At 50.7% G+C, this 18,664-nt stretch overlaps 1 protein-coding gene across 1 annotated transcript; it reads left to right on the forward strand.

Moving 5' to 3' along the window:
- The first annotated feature begins 13,060 nt into the window (after nt 1-13,060).
- On the forward strand, nt 13,061-17,442 carry trib1 (tribbles pseudokinase 1). Its single transcript, XM_028963995.1, has 3 exons — nt 13,061-13,718; nt 14,121-14,413; nt 15,843-17,442. The coding sequence occupies exons 1-3, from the start codon at nt 13,437-13,439 to the stop codon at nt 16,306-16,308; spliced, it is 1,041 nt and encodes a 346-aa protein (XP_028819828.1). The 5' UTR covers nt 13,061-13,436; the 3' UTR covers nt 16,309-17,442.
- The last annotated feature ends 1,222 nt before the right edge of the window (nt 17,443-18,664 follow it).

Here is an 18,664-nt window from a genome sequence, read left to right on the forward strand (position 1 = left end):
GGACGCGTCTGTAATTTGATGCACCCTTTTTCAGTGTCCCACGTTCTGACAACTGCCATCTCTCGCCTGAGGTGGAGAATCTTGCCGCTTCATTAAGAATTGAACTCATATGGAGCGACTCGTGTTTATTCTCGTTGTGTCAGTGGATTCATCCATCCATGATCTAAACCTCTGGCATGCAGCAAAATGGAGCACCAGTTCCTCTCTGGGGCCAATTTAGAGTTTCCAGTAGACATCATCTGCATGTCTTTGGACTGTGGAGGACACACATAGAACCCAGAGGAAACCCACAGTTCTTACAGAGGTGAAGAGCATCTTCTCAGTCACCATACTACTCTATCACCTGTTATGTGCTGCTGGAGAAAATGGGGAATGTCTGGGTGATAACATCAGCAGAAGAACAAACAGTCCCAAGCTGACTGCCATTACAAATGAACACGCTGTTGCCTCTCGAGCTCACAGATGATCTGGTTTCAGGAGGTGGGTGATGCGATCCACCTGATCGAGATTGTTCCTGCATCATTTTTTCCTTTTTAAAACATTCAGCACTCGAGGAGTGGCCTTTCCGATCTCACAAGTGTTTTGAACTGGCTTTATGGCATAGTTATGTTTATTGTATATTTTGATATTTTACAAAAATGTAAGTTAAAAAAACTGCATCTCCAAACATCACTGTTAGACAAAGAGAAACGAATACAGTTTACCCACATATGCACCAGGACCCAGCGCCTAATGCTGTCTGGACCTTTGCATTTGGGACAATAAAGACGTCACTTCGATTATGTTCCACTCTGCATTTATTTACTATATGTTGCACGACATATATAACAAGTGTCACATGATCCCATCATGTGACCGGGAGTAACACGGAAACGAGGTAACGTGACTCCTATATATTAGGCTGGAGAGCAGCTGCCAATTGCTCAGTCATTGAATGACGCACGCCATTGGACTCGGCTCCGAAAACCCGCTCCCAGTAAGACCGTACCTGTCCTCTCTGTTCTCCTGATCCACGAACTCCTTCCTGTCACCCTGTTCGGCCCTGTCTTGTGTCTTAATACGCGAACGACAACATCAGTGTGGTGTTGCGGCTCGCGCCGTCCCCGTTCGCAGATTAACGCGGAGGAACTTACCTGCCTCCCTGCGTCCCACCGCACTGAGGTCTCTCGTTTCCTCCTACACGTCTCTCTCGTTCTGGTCCCGGTTCGCGTGTCAACAAGCCTCCTTCCAAATTCAAAATCTGAGATTGTACTCATTACATACTGACAAGGCAGCCACTGAAACATGTACCCAGTCACTCGCACGAGTGTAAATATATGTGCTGAAATACGATTTGCATTTTAAAAGTATAGTAGATAAATAAATAACAACATTGCTTTCTATTCCATTGTATTGGCCTGAGTATATATATATATATATATATATTTTTTTTTTTTCTTTCAAAAAACACGTAAAGAGATTCTCTTAGGGTCAGGGTCATCTTAAAAAAATATTTTTCGGTGTTAGATATGATAGTTTGTCATGATAGTTTGATTTAATGTGCCATTTCCTTTTTTTAACAACTGAACAATCGCTGTCTTCTTGTTCTTCGGTTAGCGCCAACGTTGCCCGTTGGGCTCACGGTCCATGCAGAGTTCAGCACCTGAGCAGGTAAACGCGAGGTTTTCGCCGGGTGTTTACCGCGTGCGCCGCAACAGGGCCGGCTTGGCCTAACATGCGGACGGTAATGAGATCCTTAACGCCGGCCTACAAATTCACAGCGCTTTCCCAAGGCGAGCCGAGCTGCTGGGCTTGTGCTGTCAGGCCCGCAAACGAGCACGGTGGTCTTCCGTATCGCCCTCATTCTTTCACCGTGAGCACGGCAGAAGCGGGACTGTTATATTGGCCCTTAAAACAAAAAAACGGCCCGGTGGGAAACATCCAGCCGGCTGCTCCCGGTTACCTTCCAACGGGACAAAATATTTACTCCTGAAAAACAAAAGGGGGGTCATTTTCCCCGCCTCGGCCGCGTGACAGGCACATCTGGCTTGCGTTAAAACCCAGAACTGCGTCGAGGGGGAGCCTCCCCCGTCCACTCTCACACCAAAAGGCGACCCGCCAGGCCGGCCCGCGGCGCCACGGCCGAGTGTTTCCTTGGCTGCCGCTCCGAGTGTGTACAATAACTCCCCGACGTAAAGACCGATGCGAGCTGCTGGGGGCTTTGTTCTCGTGCGCAGCCCCTTGTATGGGTCCGGCCCTACAGAAGAGCTGGAGTGTGTTGGTGATCCGTCTCGGGGCTCTGAGTCACCCACGCACCCCGAGCCTCGCTTATCCTCACAGCGACGTGGCGCGTCTCACACACAGGCTGTCGGGCGAGGGCTGGTGCCATCACACCAGGTTTTGGCGACGTGGGTCAAAGAGAGGACTAGCGCACGGATGCCTCGTGTTCGTAAGGGAAAAAAAGTACAAGGTTGTGTGTCCATACGAACCTCGCTTTTCTGCTGGTTTCTATCACGTGATTCCAACACGTCGCGTTTAGAGGGTGAAGTGAAAGCAACCGCTGCAGCTGCACTGAGGGGAATGTTCTAATACGCCTTGGACACGTCCCATCTCACACTAAACAGAAGGCCCGGAAATGGCGCTACTACGCGAAGGAGCTGTTAGACGCACAGCGAGAGCTGCTCGACTCAGGTGGCTTCAGTTGACAGCGGTGAATAAGTCAAAATCTCGCGTGGACATCCGATCGGGGCATGTCCACGCACAGTGTAGGGGGCCACGCTGAAATTGGTGTTTAAAATCGGACCACTGTCCTTGTTCCAGTGTTTGGGGATGTCACCGGGCACTTCATGTGCCCAGACAGAACGAGCGCCATACAAATTATGACTGAAAATGTTACTCTATTTATATAAACTGTGCAAAAAACTGTGCAATAGTTTCCCTTCATTAAACTAAGATAATGTCAAACTAAACTACTTAGTCTTAGAGTAAGTGTTGGACACAACTTGCTGGGAATTGAAACCTGCAGTGTGTCGATGTTTAACATGTTAGTAAAACACTTGATATGATGGAAGCTTGATATGATGTTTTTGTGCACTGTAGTTTAATTGAAAAAGTATAATGTTCCTCAAGAACTCGCTCAACGTGGTTGATACTTCGGACACGACGTAAACTCAACGTTGGGCTAACAATAGAGACTATTTTAGTATATGGTGTTTCATGCGTGGTGCAAATCATGCAGTGATGTTGTTATTGCTGTTGTAATTGCGGGTACTTTTTATAAAGAAAGAAAGTGAAGTGCTTGTCATTGTGAAACACTGCAGAACAGCACACGGTGACACAATGAAATGTGTCCTCTGCTTTTAACCATCACCCTTGGTGAGCAGTGGGCAGCCATGACAAGCGTCCGGGGAGCAGTGTGTGTGGACGGTGATTTGCTCAGTGGCACTTTGGCAGATCGGGATTCGAACCGGCAACCTTCTGATTACGGGGCCGCATCCTTAATCACAAGGCCACCACTGCCACCAGTGGTGGCGCCTAGCACCGCGCTTACTGCCAGTTTGAAAATAGATTATTACAAACACCCAAAGACTGAACAGGTCATGGTCTGCTCACTGTCTTCTTACATGGTTGACCCAACACTTGACCATACCTAAACCCAACGTAAAATCGGACCTTGGTCTGATCTCTTCCATACATGAGGAATATAAATAAGGCCACAAATGTTTTCCCAACTAAACACAAGACTTGAATCCAACACCTCTCTCCAACTTTTACCATACTAAAGCTGTCAGGTTGAAAAAGCAATTATGAAAACTCTTGTTTCATTAATAGAGTAATGCAGTTTTGGTATAAACGCTCCTCATTTTTCATTTAAAAACCCAATTTGTTAATGTCAAACCATACTGCTGCGATTATGGAAACCTTAGCCCTCATGTCTTTTTTTCTATTAACGGATTGGCGGATTGATTTAGAGGATGTTCCTGACCCGTGCAGTAATTGTTCTGTCCATCAGTTCTGTCCACCCGCCGGAGGAAGTCGTTACAGTCACTCCTTTATTAAGAGATGGATATCGGTTGTCCATGCGCAGGCACAGTGAAAATCCACCCCCATTTAACTTTAATGGCAATTTGTGTTGGACCCCCAACCTGCAAGAACATGCCAAAGAATGACCTCGATCATTCAAAATCTTTTTGTGACCTTCAGTGTCGTACACACGGCATAAACATCCTCTGTTGATGTTCCCCCAGACTGGTGATTTATATGTGGTTGTGTGTGTTATTTGTGGCGACGTGGTTCTTATTTTTAACCTTGCTCAGGCATCACGACGTGCGCATCTACACGCGGGCGACATGACAGATCACGCCGCGGACCATTATTATAACCCATTAGCATTAATAATGCATGCTTCCTGTGCTGCTAATTACCTCCGCCCACACGACACCTTCCGAACCCATAACTCACCTCATGGTGCCTGAGCCCAAACCATGCAGGACGCATTGCCAGACATTTCCCTGAAGTTTCTTCAAGTCTTTGGAATCCATTTGCAATTAATTAATCTGTTGGAGAAATTCTATGCAAATTAAACCAATTAGATAATCTTGTATGTGTATTTAAAAAAATAGAAAAGCAGTCATATTTTTTTTTTTGGTTCATCTACCTGATTAAAAATATTTTTCCCATTAGGAACCTAATGGGGTTTTTTTTTTTAAGGTAATTCTTTTTGTGTAAAGTTACTCTCCGAGCAGGCTTGTGCGCCTGCGCAGTCCGCACCCCTCCTGGCACCATGTTCCGTATGGAATAATGGCGCGTTCCTTTCATGGGATTATGGGCGCAAATCGCCTCGGTGGCAGCGCGGTGCCGAGAGCCCCCCGAAATCCTATTACACGGGGGCATTATCCACCAATTAATTGCTTTTTGAAATGCTAAGCCTCGTGCTGGCTTTGATAAATTTCAGAACAGTTGACTCACCATGGAGCTGGAGGGACTGGTGCTACGGGGCTGGTGACAAATAGAAACATAAAGCCTCCCTTTTTGAACTCCCTTGATGAGTGGCATTAGCGCTTTTACTGGCATGAGAAGGTCTCACTTGAGGAACATATTCACACCTCTTAAGCACAAGTGCAAAAAAAACAAAAAAAAAACGTTTGAAACGTTTAATATTTCGAGAGTGTAGAAGGTCCAGCATAAGTGAGTGGGTGTGTCTGTCTGGTGGGGACTGTGAAATATAAAATGAAAAACATCACTGTCCACGGCGTGAAGGCCCGACTGCCGCCTGCAGCGACTCCACATTCCACGCCAGGTCGCGGAGGCCGGACGCGCGGAGGGTGCTGGAGATCACATGGCTGTCCTATCTCATGTGTGGCCACCCCGAATGACCCCCTATCTGTACCAACCCCCCTCCCTCATTCCCTGACAGCGACAGGAAGGAGCCACTGAGTCATCGCGCAATTGCCTGTCGGTAGTCTGGCGATAACACAGGACCCTTCGTCTCTCCAACAAGCCGCCCTGTTCACCCCTAAATCCCACCAAATCACCTCCCCGCTGTCACTAACCTCACACATCGCTGCGTCACGTCCTGAGAAGCTCGGTCCCCATGGTCTGGAAAACATCCTGACTGCCTTTCCCCCTGTCCCTGCATCCTTCTCTTGCAAACCAACCGCCTGCGTGTCCTCTCTCAGCACGTCCCTTGTCCTCCTGCTTTGTAGCTCCATCCTCAGCGTTCTTCTCCCAATACACTCTTCTGTTCGTGTCCAAACCAACGCAATCTCGCCTCTCTGAATTTGTCTCCAAATCACCCCCCCACCCCCCTTGACCGTTCCTCCAGTCCTGTCCATCCTCGTCACCCCCCAACATAAATCTCAGCATCTCCAGCTCCATGAGTATCTGACTATAATAAATGGCGGTGGAGGAATTGTGAAAGGTGTGAAAGTACCCCGTGTCCTAAGACCGCTGTGCAGTTCACAACCAATCCTCTCTTGATGGGGTCACGATGATGCAGGAGAATATGCAACCACCGTGTAGATCAGGACGAGTAACAAAATCAATACGCTGTGTATTATACTGAATTAAAATAAATGGCTGTTTAATCCAGTAGTTGGTGGGTGTCTTTAATTATGTTTACATATCAGCATGTTTCAATCTGAGCATTGAATCATGGGATAGGCTGAAACTGGGATAGCCAAGTTGCATTACTGTGATGCAGTAGAAGACATAATTATAATATTCTTACCCTCTTCTCAATCTTTTCCACCATGTTTTTTCCCCACCACCACTTCATATAAAGTGAAGTGATTGTCACTTGTGATACACAGCAGCACATCACACGGCGCACACAGTGAAATTTGTCCTCTGCATTTAACCATCACCCTTAGTGAGCAGTGGGCAGCCATGACAGGCGCCCGGGGAGCAGTGTGTGGGGACGGTGCTTTGCTCAGTGGCACCTCAGTGGCACCTTGGCAGATTCGGGATTCGAACCAGCAACCATCTGATTACGGGGCCGCTTCCTTAACCGCTAGGCCACCACTGCCCCTATGGTCTCGTCCCTGCTGGCTGAATTGGCAACACTGCCCCCCAGTTTTTCCGTGTTACTGCAGCACTTTGTCCACATCTGTAATCTTTCTGAACACAAAGTACAAACAAAAGGATTTGGATTTTGTATACAGATCTGAGATAAGCGCTCACGTCAATGTCCTACCAGACCAGTTCTCCATGCTGTGGTCATCAAAGAGAGCAGAGTGGAAGCCACTCCCCTGAGTCAGCAGGTACATTGAGGTGACTTTATCACGTCCTGCTTCAAGCGAGTGTGGAGGACATAAGCAATGTTAGTCCAGGACTACTGAGCTGTCCGACCCAGAGCAAACCGCACACGCTCCAAACGCCATGTTCCGCAACGTCTGCGCCTGGAGCGAAGCCACCGGGCAGATCGCAGCCAGCTTCCTTAAAATTCTCACCTCAAAACACTCGCTTCTCTGGGGGGGGAGGGGTTCATCAGGCCCGCAGCGGCGAGATCTCACCCTTTGACGTTCTACCCGCACCAAATGTTCTCATTCTCAACAGAACGTGCACTAGTGTGACTTCCGATCGCACCGGGGAAGTCGCTTTTTGTCTTTGTCACCTCTAAAGGTCATATGCCACCATATTGTTGTCATCTGAAGTCGCAGAAACAAAGCAGGAGTGACACGCCACTGACAAACCAGTTCTGAGCCATTCCGCTGTACAGACCCGTGACGTTATTAGGTGCCAGGCGATTCGGACGTGCCAGAGAAGTCACTTTTAATTTCTGACACCTTTAAAGGTCAAGGTCATATGCCACCACATTGTTGTCACCTTATGTTGCAGAAGCAGAAACAAAGCAGGAGCGACGTGCCACTGACAAACCAGTTCCGAGCCGTTCCGCATCGTTCACCCCTGACCAGGGAGGGTTCGCCGGAGACCCACGACGTTCTTTTCAGGAACTTCCAACCAGGAACGTTCGATGAACGTGTGGAATGCTTGCCGTTCGGTGCGCTTCCGCGTGTCACGATCGCTTCTAGGCAGGGCCGTTGTCTGAAGTTCCGACAGAAGCCCAATGCGGCGTTTCCCTCGTGGTTCTTCTCAACACCATTAAATACGGGACTGTGGGGTTCATCATCTGTTACCTGCAATAAACATCCCAGGGTTCCCAACAAAACTGGAACTGGAACCACAGCTTTCTGGTACAATACCTGTGCTCCAAAATCATCATTGAAAAAAAAACGAAATATTAAAAATATAAATATGAAATATTACAAAATAGAATAAAAATAAACATTTGGATTTTTTCAGGAAATATTGGAAGACAGGCAACCACCAGGTCACCGAAGTTCTGTTGCTTAGACCAACCAGAACATGTGATCAGGCAGTCAAGCGCTGCACCAACCTGCCAACCAGTCTAGAATTCGCTTTCCTGACATTTTCCATGAACATGTGCCGTGCCGCATTGTGTCTTGTCCTTTGTCCCGTCATCACGTTCTCTGTTCAATTTAGATCATGGTGGGTTAGACCATTTGCGTTTCCTTTTGTTCTTTTTAACGGATGCACCACAATGCCCCACAATGGGTGGCACATTATTTCTGTACCGGCATGTACACGACAACAAATGTAAGATGTTCATTTTAAAAAAAAAAAAACTATCATGCTCTAACCAAGTCGGTTTGGTAAAGCTCCCTTCACACTTACATTCTTCGATTGGTTCTGGAATATTGTAATTCGGATTTCCACCCCCCCCCCCCCCCCCCGGCCCTTCAAGTGACCGACTCAGCTGAATCTGACACCGGCCTGCCGTCCCCTCCCGCTCACACACACACGTCAAGCGCACACCGCACTTCCTCACACCTGTTCATGTAACTACAATGCGGGCGCTTTCCCACGGAGGCCTGCAAGCGGCGGCTCCAGAACCTGTTTGCCGTCTGCCGCCCGTCACACTCGCCCGTCACACTCGCCCGTCACACTCGCCCGTCACACTCGCCCGTCACACTCGCCCGTCACACTCGCACGTCACACTCGCCCGTCACACACGCCCGTCACACTCGCCCGTCACACTCGCCCGTCACACACGCCCGTCACACTCGCCCTTCACACACGCCCGTCACACTCGCCCGTCACACACGCCCGTCACACTCGCCCGTCACACTCGCCCGTCACACACGCCCGTCACACTCGCCCGTCACACACGCCCGTCACACTCGCCCGTCACACTCGCCCGTCACACTCGCCCGTCACACTCGCCCGTCACACTCGCCCGGCACACACGCCCGTCACACTCGCCCGTCACACACACCCGTCACACTCGCCCGTCACACTCGCCCGTCACACACGCCCTTCACACTCGCCCGTCACACTCGCCCGTCACACACGCCCGTCACACTCGCCCGTCACACTCACCCGTCACACACGCCCGTCACACTCGCCCTTCACACACGCCCGTCACACTCGCCCGTCACACACGCCCCGTCACACACTCGGGCCGTCCACACTCGCCCGTCACACTCGCCCGTACCCTCGCCCGTCACACTCTCGCCGTCACACACGCCCTTCACACTCGCCCGTCACACTCGCCCGTCACACTCGCCCGTCACACTCGCCCTTCACACACGCCCGTCACACTCGCCCTTCACACACGCCCGTCACACTCGCCCGTCACACTCGCCCGTCACACACGCCCGTCACACTCGCCCGTCACACACGCCCTTCACACTCGCCCGTCACACTCGCCCGTCACACACGCCCGTCACACTCGCCCGTCACACTCGCCCTCACACACGCCCGTCACACTCGCCCGTCACACACGCCCGTCACACTCGCCCGTCACACACGCACGTCACACTCGCCCGTCACACACGCCCGTCACACACGCACGTCACACTCGCCCGTCACACACGCACGTCACACACGCCCGTCACACTCGCCCGTCACACTCGCCCGTCACACACGCCCGTCACACTCTCCCGTCACACTCGCCCGTCACACTCGCCCGCTCACACTCGCCCCACCTTCAGTCCACCACGCCCCGTCACACACGGCCCCGTCCATCACACGGCCCGTCACCACACGCCCGTCAACAACACGCCCGTCACAACTCGCCGTCACACACGCCCGTCACACACGGCCCGTCACCACACGCCCGTCACACACGCCCGTCCAACACGCCCGTCACACGCTCGCCCTTCACAAATGCCCGTCACACGCCCGTCACACTCGCCCGTCACACTCCGCCCGTCACACGCGCCCGTCAACATCTCGCCCGTCACACACGCCCGTCCCACACTCGGCCCGTCACACTCGCCCGTCACAAGCACTCCGCCCGTTCACCAACTCGCCCGTCACACACGCCCGTCACAAACGCCCGTTCCACACACCGCCCGTCACACTCGCCCGTCACACTCCGCCCGGTCACTTACGCCCTTCACACCTGCCCGTCACACTCGCCCCGGTCACACACTTCGCCCGTCCACACTCGCCCTCACAGACTCGCCCGTCACACCACTGCCATCACTCCCGTCACACACGCCCGTCACACTACGCCCGTCACACTCGCCCGTCACACTCGCCCGTCACACTCGCCCTCACACTCGCCCGTCACACACGCCCGTCACACACGCCCGTCACTTACGCCCGTCACACTCGCCCGTCACACACGCCCCTCACACATGCCCGTCACACTCGCCCGTCACAGGGTGAGTAATCCGCCAGGATGGAACATGGGAAAAAGGGGCGCAAAGTCACCAAGAATAGATGCACCAGCTGCTGGCCTGATTAGGGTCCACAGTGGCGGCTAACGACAGCGTTTACCCAGCAGCCGGAACCAGGCTGTCATTACAGTATCATAACCCCCCCCCCCCCCACACACACACACACACACACACACTCACACATTTTCCACTCCAGGAATTATTAACTAGCGTGCCTCCCTTTTCCAGAAATCTTCGCCCTGTCACCCTGGCAGAGGGGCTTCCTAGGAGCTCCCGGTGACCTCCCGGTTGTGTGTTGTGTGTACGGTGCGCAGCTTCTGTGCCAGGAAGGGTGTTTGCAGGGGTCCGCCTCTCCCCTTCATGGAGATGAGTCATGTGGCCGAGAACGCGGCCCCCAGGAATTCATGAGGTCCCGCTCGTTCATCACCTCGCCACGTGTCAACTGCTCATCAAGACGTGCACTGTGGGACTGTGTATATATATATATACAGTACAGGCCACAGGACACACCTTCTCATTCAATGTGTTTTCTTTATTTTCATGACCATTTACGTTGGTAGATTCTCACTGAAGGCATCAAAACTATGAATGAACACATGTGGAGTTATGTACTGAACAAAAAAAAAGGTGAAATAACTGAAAACATGTTTTATATTCTAGTTTCTTTGCTTTGATTACTGCTTTGCACACTCTTGGCATTCTCTCGATGAGCTTCAAGAGGTCGTCACCTGAAATGCTTCTCCAACAGTCTTGAAGGAGTTCCCAGAGGTGTTTAGCACTTGTTGGTCCAGCTCACCCCAAACCATCTGGACTGGGTTCAGGTCCGGTGACTGTGGAGGCCAGGTCTCCACTTTTTGTTAAGTACATAACTCCACATGTGTTCATTCATAGTTTTGATGCCTTCAGTGAGAATCTACCAACGTAAATGCTCATGAAAATAAAGAAAACACATTGTGTCCAAACTTTTGGCCTGTACTGTATATGTATATTTTTTGAGTGAGAGAGCCTGTAGGAACAAATCAGCTGTCTGTGCTGCACGACCACAAAAGAAAAACTGTGGGAAAACAAGCCGGTTAATGATTGGCGGCTTATAAACGTGCATTTTTGACCGATAAGGACAAATTACTAAAGGCCGCAAGCATCAAATATCGGAAACAAAACTGTCTGGATGAATGGTCTTCTTGTGCTTTCACTGTCATGAATGTGAATAATATGTGAATAATTTATTATGTTACGTGAACATTATTAATATTATGTGAGCAATATTTGGAAAATGGCACTATGTGTTGTGTAGTCATGTCAAATTGTATCGTTGCACTTGGTTGACTCGTTCTGCTGTTCTGCTCTGTGTTGCACCGTGGTCCTGGAGGAACGATATTTCATTTCGCTGTATACTGTACGTGTATGGCCGGAATGACAATAAAACCTACCTGAACTTGAACGCCGCAGTGCGTGATGGGCCATCATAAGACTGCTGGCCAATCAGCAGCCGGCGGGGCCTGCGGTCCTTCAGGAACCATGTCACCAAGCAAACAACAAACAGCTGTCAGTACCGCGCAGCTGTAAAACTTTCGCAAGGATGCCAGGGCTGCAAAATAAAGCGGATTAATGATTGTCCACGTATTTTGATTGATAAGAGTGAGACGTTAAAGGGCAGAAAAAAAAAAACGGCCCGCATTTCCTGCGCCTTTTTACACAGCGAGAGCTTTGTTAAAAAAAAAGCAAGCAGAACATTATTTTGGGCATTTTTGTTTTGTTTAGTTGTGTTTCTTTCGTTGTGTCTATGTTACAATGAAGGGGCGTGGTTTCACATAATGACCTATAAATAGCACCCAGGGAGGCGGGGCTTGGGGTTCAGCGGCATCAGTGGAACTCGTGGCAGCAGTCAGGCCCACTGCTGGATTATATGACAAGATTAGCACGCGATCCCATCTCCTGACGGCATGTGCGACTATTTACGCAACTTGACGGCACCAAGTCCGGGCACCGGGTTTCAAAAATCAAACTCGCCCTTCATATAAATACACTTACTATAGGGTGGTAGTAGCCTAGTGGGTAACACACGCGCCTGTGAACCAGAAGACCCAGGTTCAAATCCCACTTACTACCATTGTGTCCCTGAGCAAGACACCCTGAGTGTCCCCAGGGGGGGACTGTCCCTGTCACTACTGATTGTAAGTCGCTCTGCATAAGGGCGTCTGATAAATGCTGCAAATGTAAATGTAAATGTACTTTATTGGTCTGGTCATATTGACCAGTTCTCAGATACTCATTCTTCAGTCTTGTTGCGAGCTACAACTCCGGATATAACAGGTACGTTTTAAATACACTCTATACAGTCTATTTCTAAAAGTGAGTACACCCCCTCACATTTACTGTAATCATTTTATTGCATCTTTCCTTGGGGCAGCACTGCAGATATAACCCGTTAACGCAATGACCCTTTGATCGGTGTACAGCTTGTATAACAGCGCACACACACTCGCCTATGAACCAGAAGACCCAGGTTCAAACCCCACTTACTACCATTGTGTCCCTGAGCAAGACACTTAACCCTGAGTGTCTCCGGGGGGGGGGACTGTCCCTGTAACTACTGATTGTAAGTCGCTCTGGATAAGGGCGTCTGGTAAATACTGTAAATGTCAAATGTAAACCTCTTGCAACAAAACTGTGCGCAAAAGTGAAGATATAATGGGCAGAATAAATGTGGAAGCGGGAGTCAGCGTGTTGCGGCTTCTCCTCCTTCCATTCGTGCGCGTCCGCGTCGTCGACGCTGGTGTCGCAAGCCGCGCGTCCGCGCCGCCGATAGCGCGCGTCACCGGAGAGGCTGGTTCTCTGGAGCGGGCGGAGCTCCGGCTGCCCCGCGCCGAACAGCGGCGCCGTTCGCTCCGGGGATTCTCTTTCTTTCTTTTTCTTTTTCTTTTTTTTTAAATCCTTTTATTCTCTCTTTTTTATTATTATCTGGCGCGTCCGGCGTCACGCACAACTTTCCGCGGGGACCTGGGACGGTTCGCAACCCCCTGGGAGATGGAGGCACAACTGCCACAATTACCGTTCTAGAGAATGTTTGATATTTAAATATATAGATATAGATATATAGATATATAGATATATATATAGATCTAAAAAAAATTCCGCCTCGCGTCCGACTTCCACCTGCGCACGATCGCTCCTTCCATGAAGTCGTCGTGAGGAACCGGCGCGTCGCGACACGGACGTTTTTTTTTGGCCACAAAGTGATCCGCCGCGATGAGCCTGCGGCGCCGGGTCCCCGCGCAGCCGCGGTCCGGCCACAAGCGCCTGGACCCCGAGCAGCCGGCGGGTAAGTGCGCCCGGCTCAGCGAGTCGGCCGGCGACGCGGGGCTCCTGGGCAGCTCGCCGGGGTGCCCCGCCAGCGCGGCGCCCTTGGGTGGCGCCCCGGGCCACCAGGGTCCCTCCCGGATCTGCCAGTTCCTGCTGCTGCCCGTGGCCGACAGGAGCGGGGTGCACAGCGCGCTCAACACGCACACCGGAGAGGAGCTGCTCTGCAAGGTGAGCTGCGGGTTACTTTACGGGCGTTTGTTACGCACGCTGCAGGTACAATGATGGAATATGAATATGGAAGGACGTGGAGGTCGGGATGGAGGGGATGGGGGAATATGGTGGTAGTAGCCTAGTGGGTAACACACTCGCCTGTGAACCAGAAGACCCAGGTTCAAATCCCACTTACTACCATTGTGTCCCTGAGCAAGACACTTAACCCCGAGTGTCTCCAGGGGGGACTGTCCCTGTAACTACTGGTAAATGTAATGTAAATTGAATATGTATATGGAAGGATGTGGAGGTCGGGATGGAGGAGATGGAATATGATGGAATATGTATATGGAGGGGAGATGGGGGGTCCTGGTGTAGTGTGAGCAGAAGGTCGTGACTCACAGCTGCTGCTGTCTCCAGGTGTTCGACATGGGCCTGTACCAGGAGAAGGTCCGGCCGTACGGCATGGTGCCGGCCCACCGGAACGTGGCGGGCCTCCGCGACATCGTGCTCGGGGAGCGCCAGGCCTACGTGTTCCAGGAGAAGGACTTCGGCGACATGCACACCTTCGTCAAGAGCTGCAAGCGCCTCCCGGAGGAGCAGGCCGCCCGGCTGTTCCGCCAGGTGGTGGCGGCGGTGGCCCACTGCCACCAGGCGGGCGTCGTCCTGGGCGACCTGAAGCTTCGCAAATTTGTTTTCGGGGACGAACAGAGGTGAGGAGGAAGTAATGCACTAGCAATGCAATATGGTACCAGCGGCAACAGAGGTCAGAGGTCATAGCTGGATAATTGCACTAATTAATACACCCTGCAAGGACAAGCATGGCAGTGTGTGTGTGTAAGGGTCAGGTGTGCGATGGTCACCTGCTTGCTCTATCGTCAGTCCCACTTCCTGCTTTTACACGAGGGAGGGTGTGGTGACTCTCACTTCCCCCTCTGTCACTTCTGGCCTGAACAGGTGACCCCACTTTCACGCGAAGGGACCAGAAAGTGCCGCTGCGGCTAATTACAGGATCGCAGAGACGGATGCGGCGCGCTACAGGAACCAGTCATTTGCACTGAGTCACGCGGAACAAACGGAGCGCGGTTCTCAGCCAGCCAGCCAGCCCCGACCGCGGCCCGCGGCCTTTGAGAGCCCCGCTGCCAGGGTTTTTTGCCTCCATTAGTCATTTCTGGGGCAGCATTTCTGAACGTGACCTTTGGGAGTCGGAGCGCAGAGCGCGAATGGAAGTGGACAGCGGCGAGCGAGAGGGGAGCGTGTCACCTCCGATAACAGCCCGGGCGCAGCGCGGTGACTCACGCTAGTGCAAACAGAGAAGGGGGGGCGGGGTGGAAAATCAGAACCGGAGATCATGAGCCTCCACGGCACTGGATGGTCCTGATAGATGGCGGCCAGGTGACGTTGCGTCACCTCCGTCGCCACCAAACCGTCATCTCCGTGAGCTCGACCCAGACGCTTCTGTCACGCCGACATTTTCTCCGGTTGTTGTGGGCAAATGCTGACCTTGCAAAACCAGCTAAACTGAACCGGTGGTTGAATTTAAGGCCTTATGCTTTGTTTGAAATATTACTGTAATTAAATACTCCAGACAGCACTTCCTGTTCATCCCTGCATGGTGCAGTGATCACTTTTGCAACAATGCATTAAAATTCAGTTTGTCGTATATATATATATATATAGGAGAACACAATGGGGGCATATAAGTTTTTAAAGTTACTTTGATCACCTTCAAACATGTTCACGCACTCAGAATCTAGCAGCGCCGTATAGTGGTGATTCTTTATATTACACTGAATAACCTTTCGGACTATTTTGTTGGTACATTTTTAAGCCATCAGAGTATGAAAATTTGATGCTTAATGTTTGCACTTTTACAATACCACACGGAAAGTTGTGGTGTACACAAAAATATGGGTAGATGGCACCAAATATTACATTTTCTTGCAATATGTTAATAGGGGATTTGTCTTATTTTCAGTCCAATGTGGACATTTGGTTGTTTGCACATACATAATCAATTCTTTATATGACACCAGTATCCATAAACATTTGTCGCTGAGATTTGACTTATTTTGACTTTATTTCTATCTGAATAATGCTGATCCAAGTAATCCAAGTGATTTTTTTCTCTCATTATGACAGGACCAATGTAAAATTGGAAGGCCTGGAGGACTGTCGAATCCTGGCAGGACAGGACGACTCCATCTCAGACACCCACGGCTGCCCAGCCTACGTCAGCCCCGAAATCCTCAACGGCAGCGGCTCGTACTCGGGCAAGATGGCGGACGCGTGGAGCCTCGGCGTCCTGCTCTACACCATGCTGGTGGGCCGCTACCCTTTCCACGACCCGGACCCCGCCACCCTGTTCTCCAAGATCCGACGGGGCCAGTACTGCCTGCCCGAGGGTCTGTCGCTCCGGGCGCGGTGCCTCCTCCACAGCCTGCTCCGCAGGGAGCCCAGAGAGAGGCTGACCCCCGCCGAAGTGCTGCTCCACCCGTGGTTCCAGGGCAGCCAGCAGGAAACAGGAAGCGGCGAGCAGGAAGCCGGGTCCGCGGAACAGACTGTCCCCGCCATCGACTCGGACCTGGAGGACGATTTCTTCCTCTAACAGAACTTGATTCCTTCTGTCTTGAATTCTGGGACCAACGTGCACCTTTGTAACATTTAGTTAATCCTCATTGTTCTTGTGATGTCCCCCCGTATACGTCAAGTATACACTCACCCGTGAGAAGTACTGTAATGTTGATTTTATTTTAAGGGCATTTGTGCATAACGAGCAGTGTTCGTCGTAGAAGTCGTACGGTGCTAACAAACTGAAAAAAGCGTCAACGCAGTGACTAATCTGGGCCGAGTCCTCGGGATTCAGGACACATTAGCTAAAGAGGAGCTGGAGACGCCTGGGCTCCTCTTACTGAGGTCCAGAGGCCATGCTGACTCACCTCCTCGCTGCACCAGAGAGTGTGTATTCTCTCACACACACACATGCACAAGCTGTTCTCTATCAGGTCCACTGCTCTCCCCCTCTCACCCGCATTCTCTGTCTCAGAGTCGTTGCACATTCTCGCTGTGGAGTGCCATGTGTCACACCAGCGTTTGACCTTTCACGGTGGTCTCGCCGCGTCCATCTGGGTCCACCTTCTGCAGCAGCCAGGGCCGCGGAGTCCCAGACGGAGAGAGACCGCCGTCGGCGCGCTCCTCTCTCTTTCACACACACACTGAACCCTGGGTTCTCATAGTTGGCAGGAACGACAAGCTGCTAGTAGTAGTACTGGGCGACGTGCCACAAGAAATGATTTTCACGATAACGGCGTTTCAGAAGAATGAAAAAATGGAACTGAAATGTAAATATACAGGAACGAGAAACACACACACCGGTCTAGGAACGTGAAAAAGGTCAACTTGGTGAAAGGTGGAGGTGACACCCCCCCCATTCTCCTTCAGGGAAAACAAAATGCATAATTAGTAAGTTGTGTGAGACAGCTCTAATGGTCATCTGTGGAATTATGCAAGGAAATTGGCGCCAGGCCACTAGGGGGCACTGCAGAATGGCAAGAAGATGAATGATAAGTGGCTTCATGAAGATCAGGGACTGGATTACCTCAAGATAATCGAAAAGTTTGCAGGGCCTAGAGCAAGGAAGGTCCTACTGCATTAATTAATTATGCATCTTCAATAAAACAGCATCATTGTGTTATATTTTTTATTTACCTATATTGGTAATAAACGCTGGAAATAAACGGAACAGAAGTTGCTCTGTGACAACCATATGGGTACAACTGACATTTAGGCAACTTTACCGTAAAGTTAAAACCAAAACCTGTATCATAAAGACAGACTTTTTTTTAGGATATACTGTATATACCAGTATACATAATGAACAATATTTAGTATATGTTTAATATCTAATATCTTTATAACATTTTTACATCTGAAAAGTGGCACCGGCTGCTTCTGTGTTTTGTGCTGGGTATATTTGTTTGTTTGCTTGTGTAATAACTTTATTCATATCCTCTTGCCAGTAGAAAGAGCCATATAGGAGCTTCCATTTGATAGGCACATCTCAATTTTGTCCAAAATGTCACTTACACCCATATGGTCCTCGCCCCTCGGAACGATGTTGTTGGTGTTGGGCGAACAGGTTTTTTTGTGAGTCGTGTCGGTGACTCAGCTCTAAAAGATGGTGACGAGTTCTGTGTGCGCTCCTTTTGTTTGGTTTACCTTCCACAGTTACGCCGCTGACAGCCTCCTTCCTTTGTCCCTCCGTCCTCAGCTGGACTTTTAGACGTCACCCCTGGTGTCACGCAAAATTTCACTGCATTGTTTCGCTTCTTCATTCCTGAAAAGCTATTCAGTGGCATTTTTTTTTGGCAGTTCAGCGAAGGAAACAGGACGGGTGGCACCGAAGGTTATTTTGCACTGTGAATTTCAGATTTGTGATCGGGTTAAAAAAAAAAACGAAATCAGCCTTCATTGTATAAAAATAAAATGATGTAAATATGTAGACACTGTGTGGACCTGATTTCTCGTACTACGTGTACATGTTCGCCCGTCACACTATAAAAATTCAGCCCTCGCTGAGTCACCTAAGTCCGGCTGGCTTATCGCTCCAGCACTGGTGGCCTTCCAGTTAACCCGGTTTTCCCTCCTGCTGGACGTGGCGGGGGGGGGAAGAGGCATCTCCTGTCGGCTGTGATCTGACAGGGACCTTGCGTAAGCACCTGGCTGCGGGTGGATGAGGTAGGAACAGGGTCGCTGCAGCGTCTGGGCTGTTGGGTAGAGGCCAGGCCGAGTGGCATGCAACATGTCGAAGCCGGCCAGCGCCAAGTGGCGCGCTGGTAAGAAACTGCCCTCCTCTTCCTAGTGCTCGTGGGGTGTTTTTTTTCTCTTTCTTCCTCTGGCACCGGCAGTTATTTCACAAGCCATTCTGAAGTGGGACCCTGGTCTTGAAACTGGTGGTTTGGAAT

Source organism: Denticeps clupeoides, chromosome 20 (genome assembly GCF_900700375.1).
Source record: "Denticeps clupeoides chromosome 20, fDenClu1.1, whole genome shotgun sequence".
NCBI classification, from domain to species: Eukaryota; Metazoa; Chordata; class Actinopteri; order Clupeiformes; family Denticipitidae; genus Denticeps; species Denticeps clupeoides.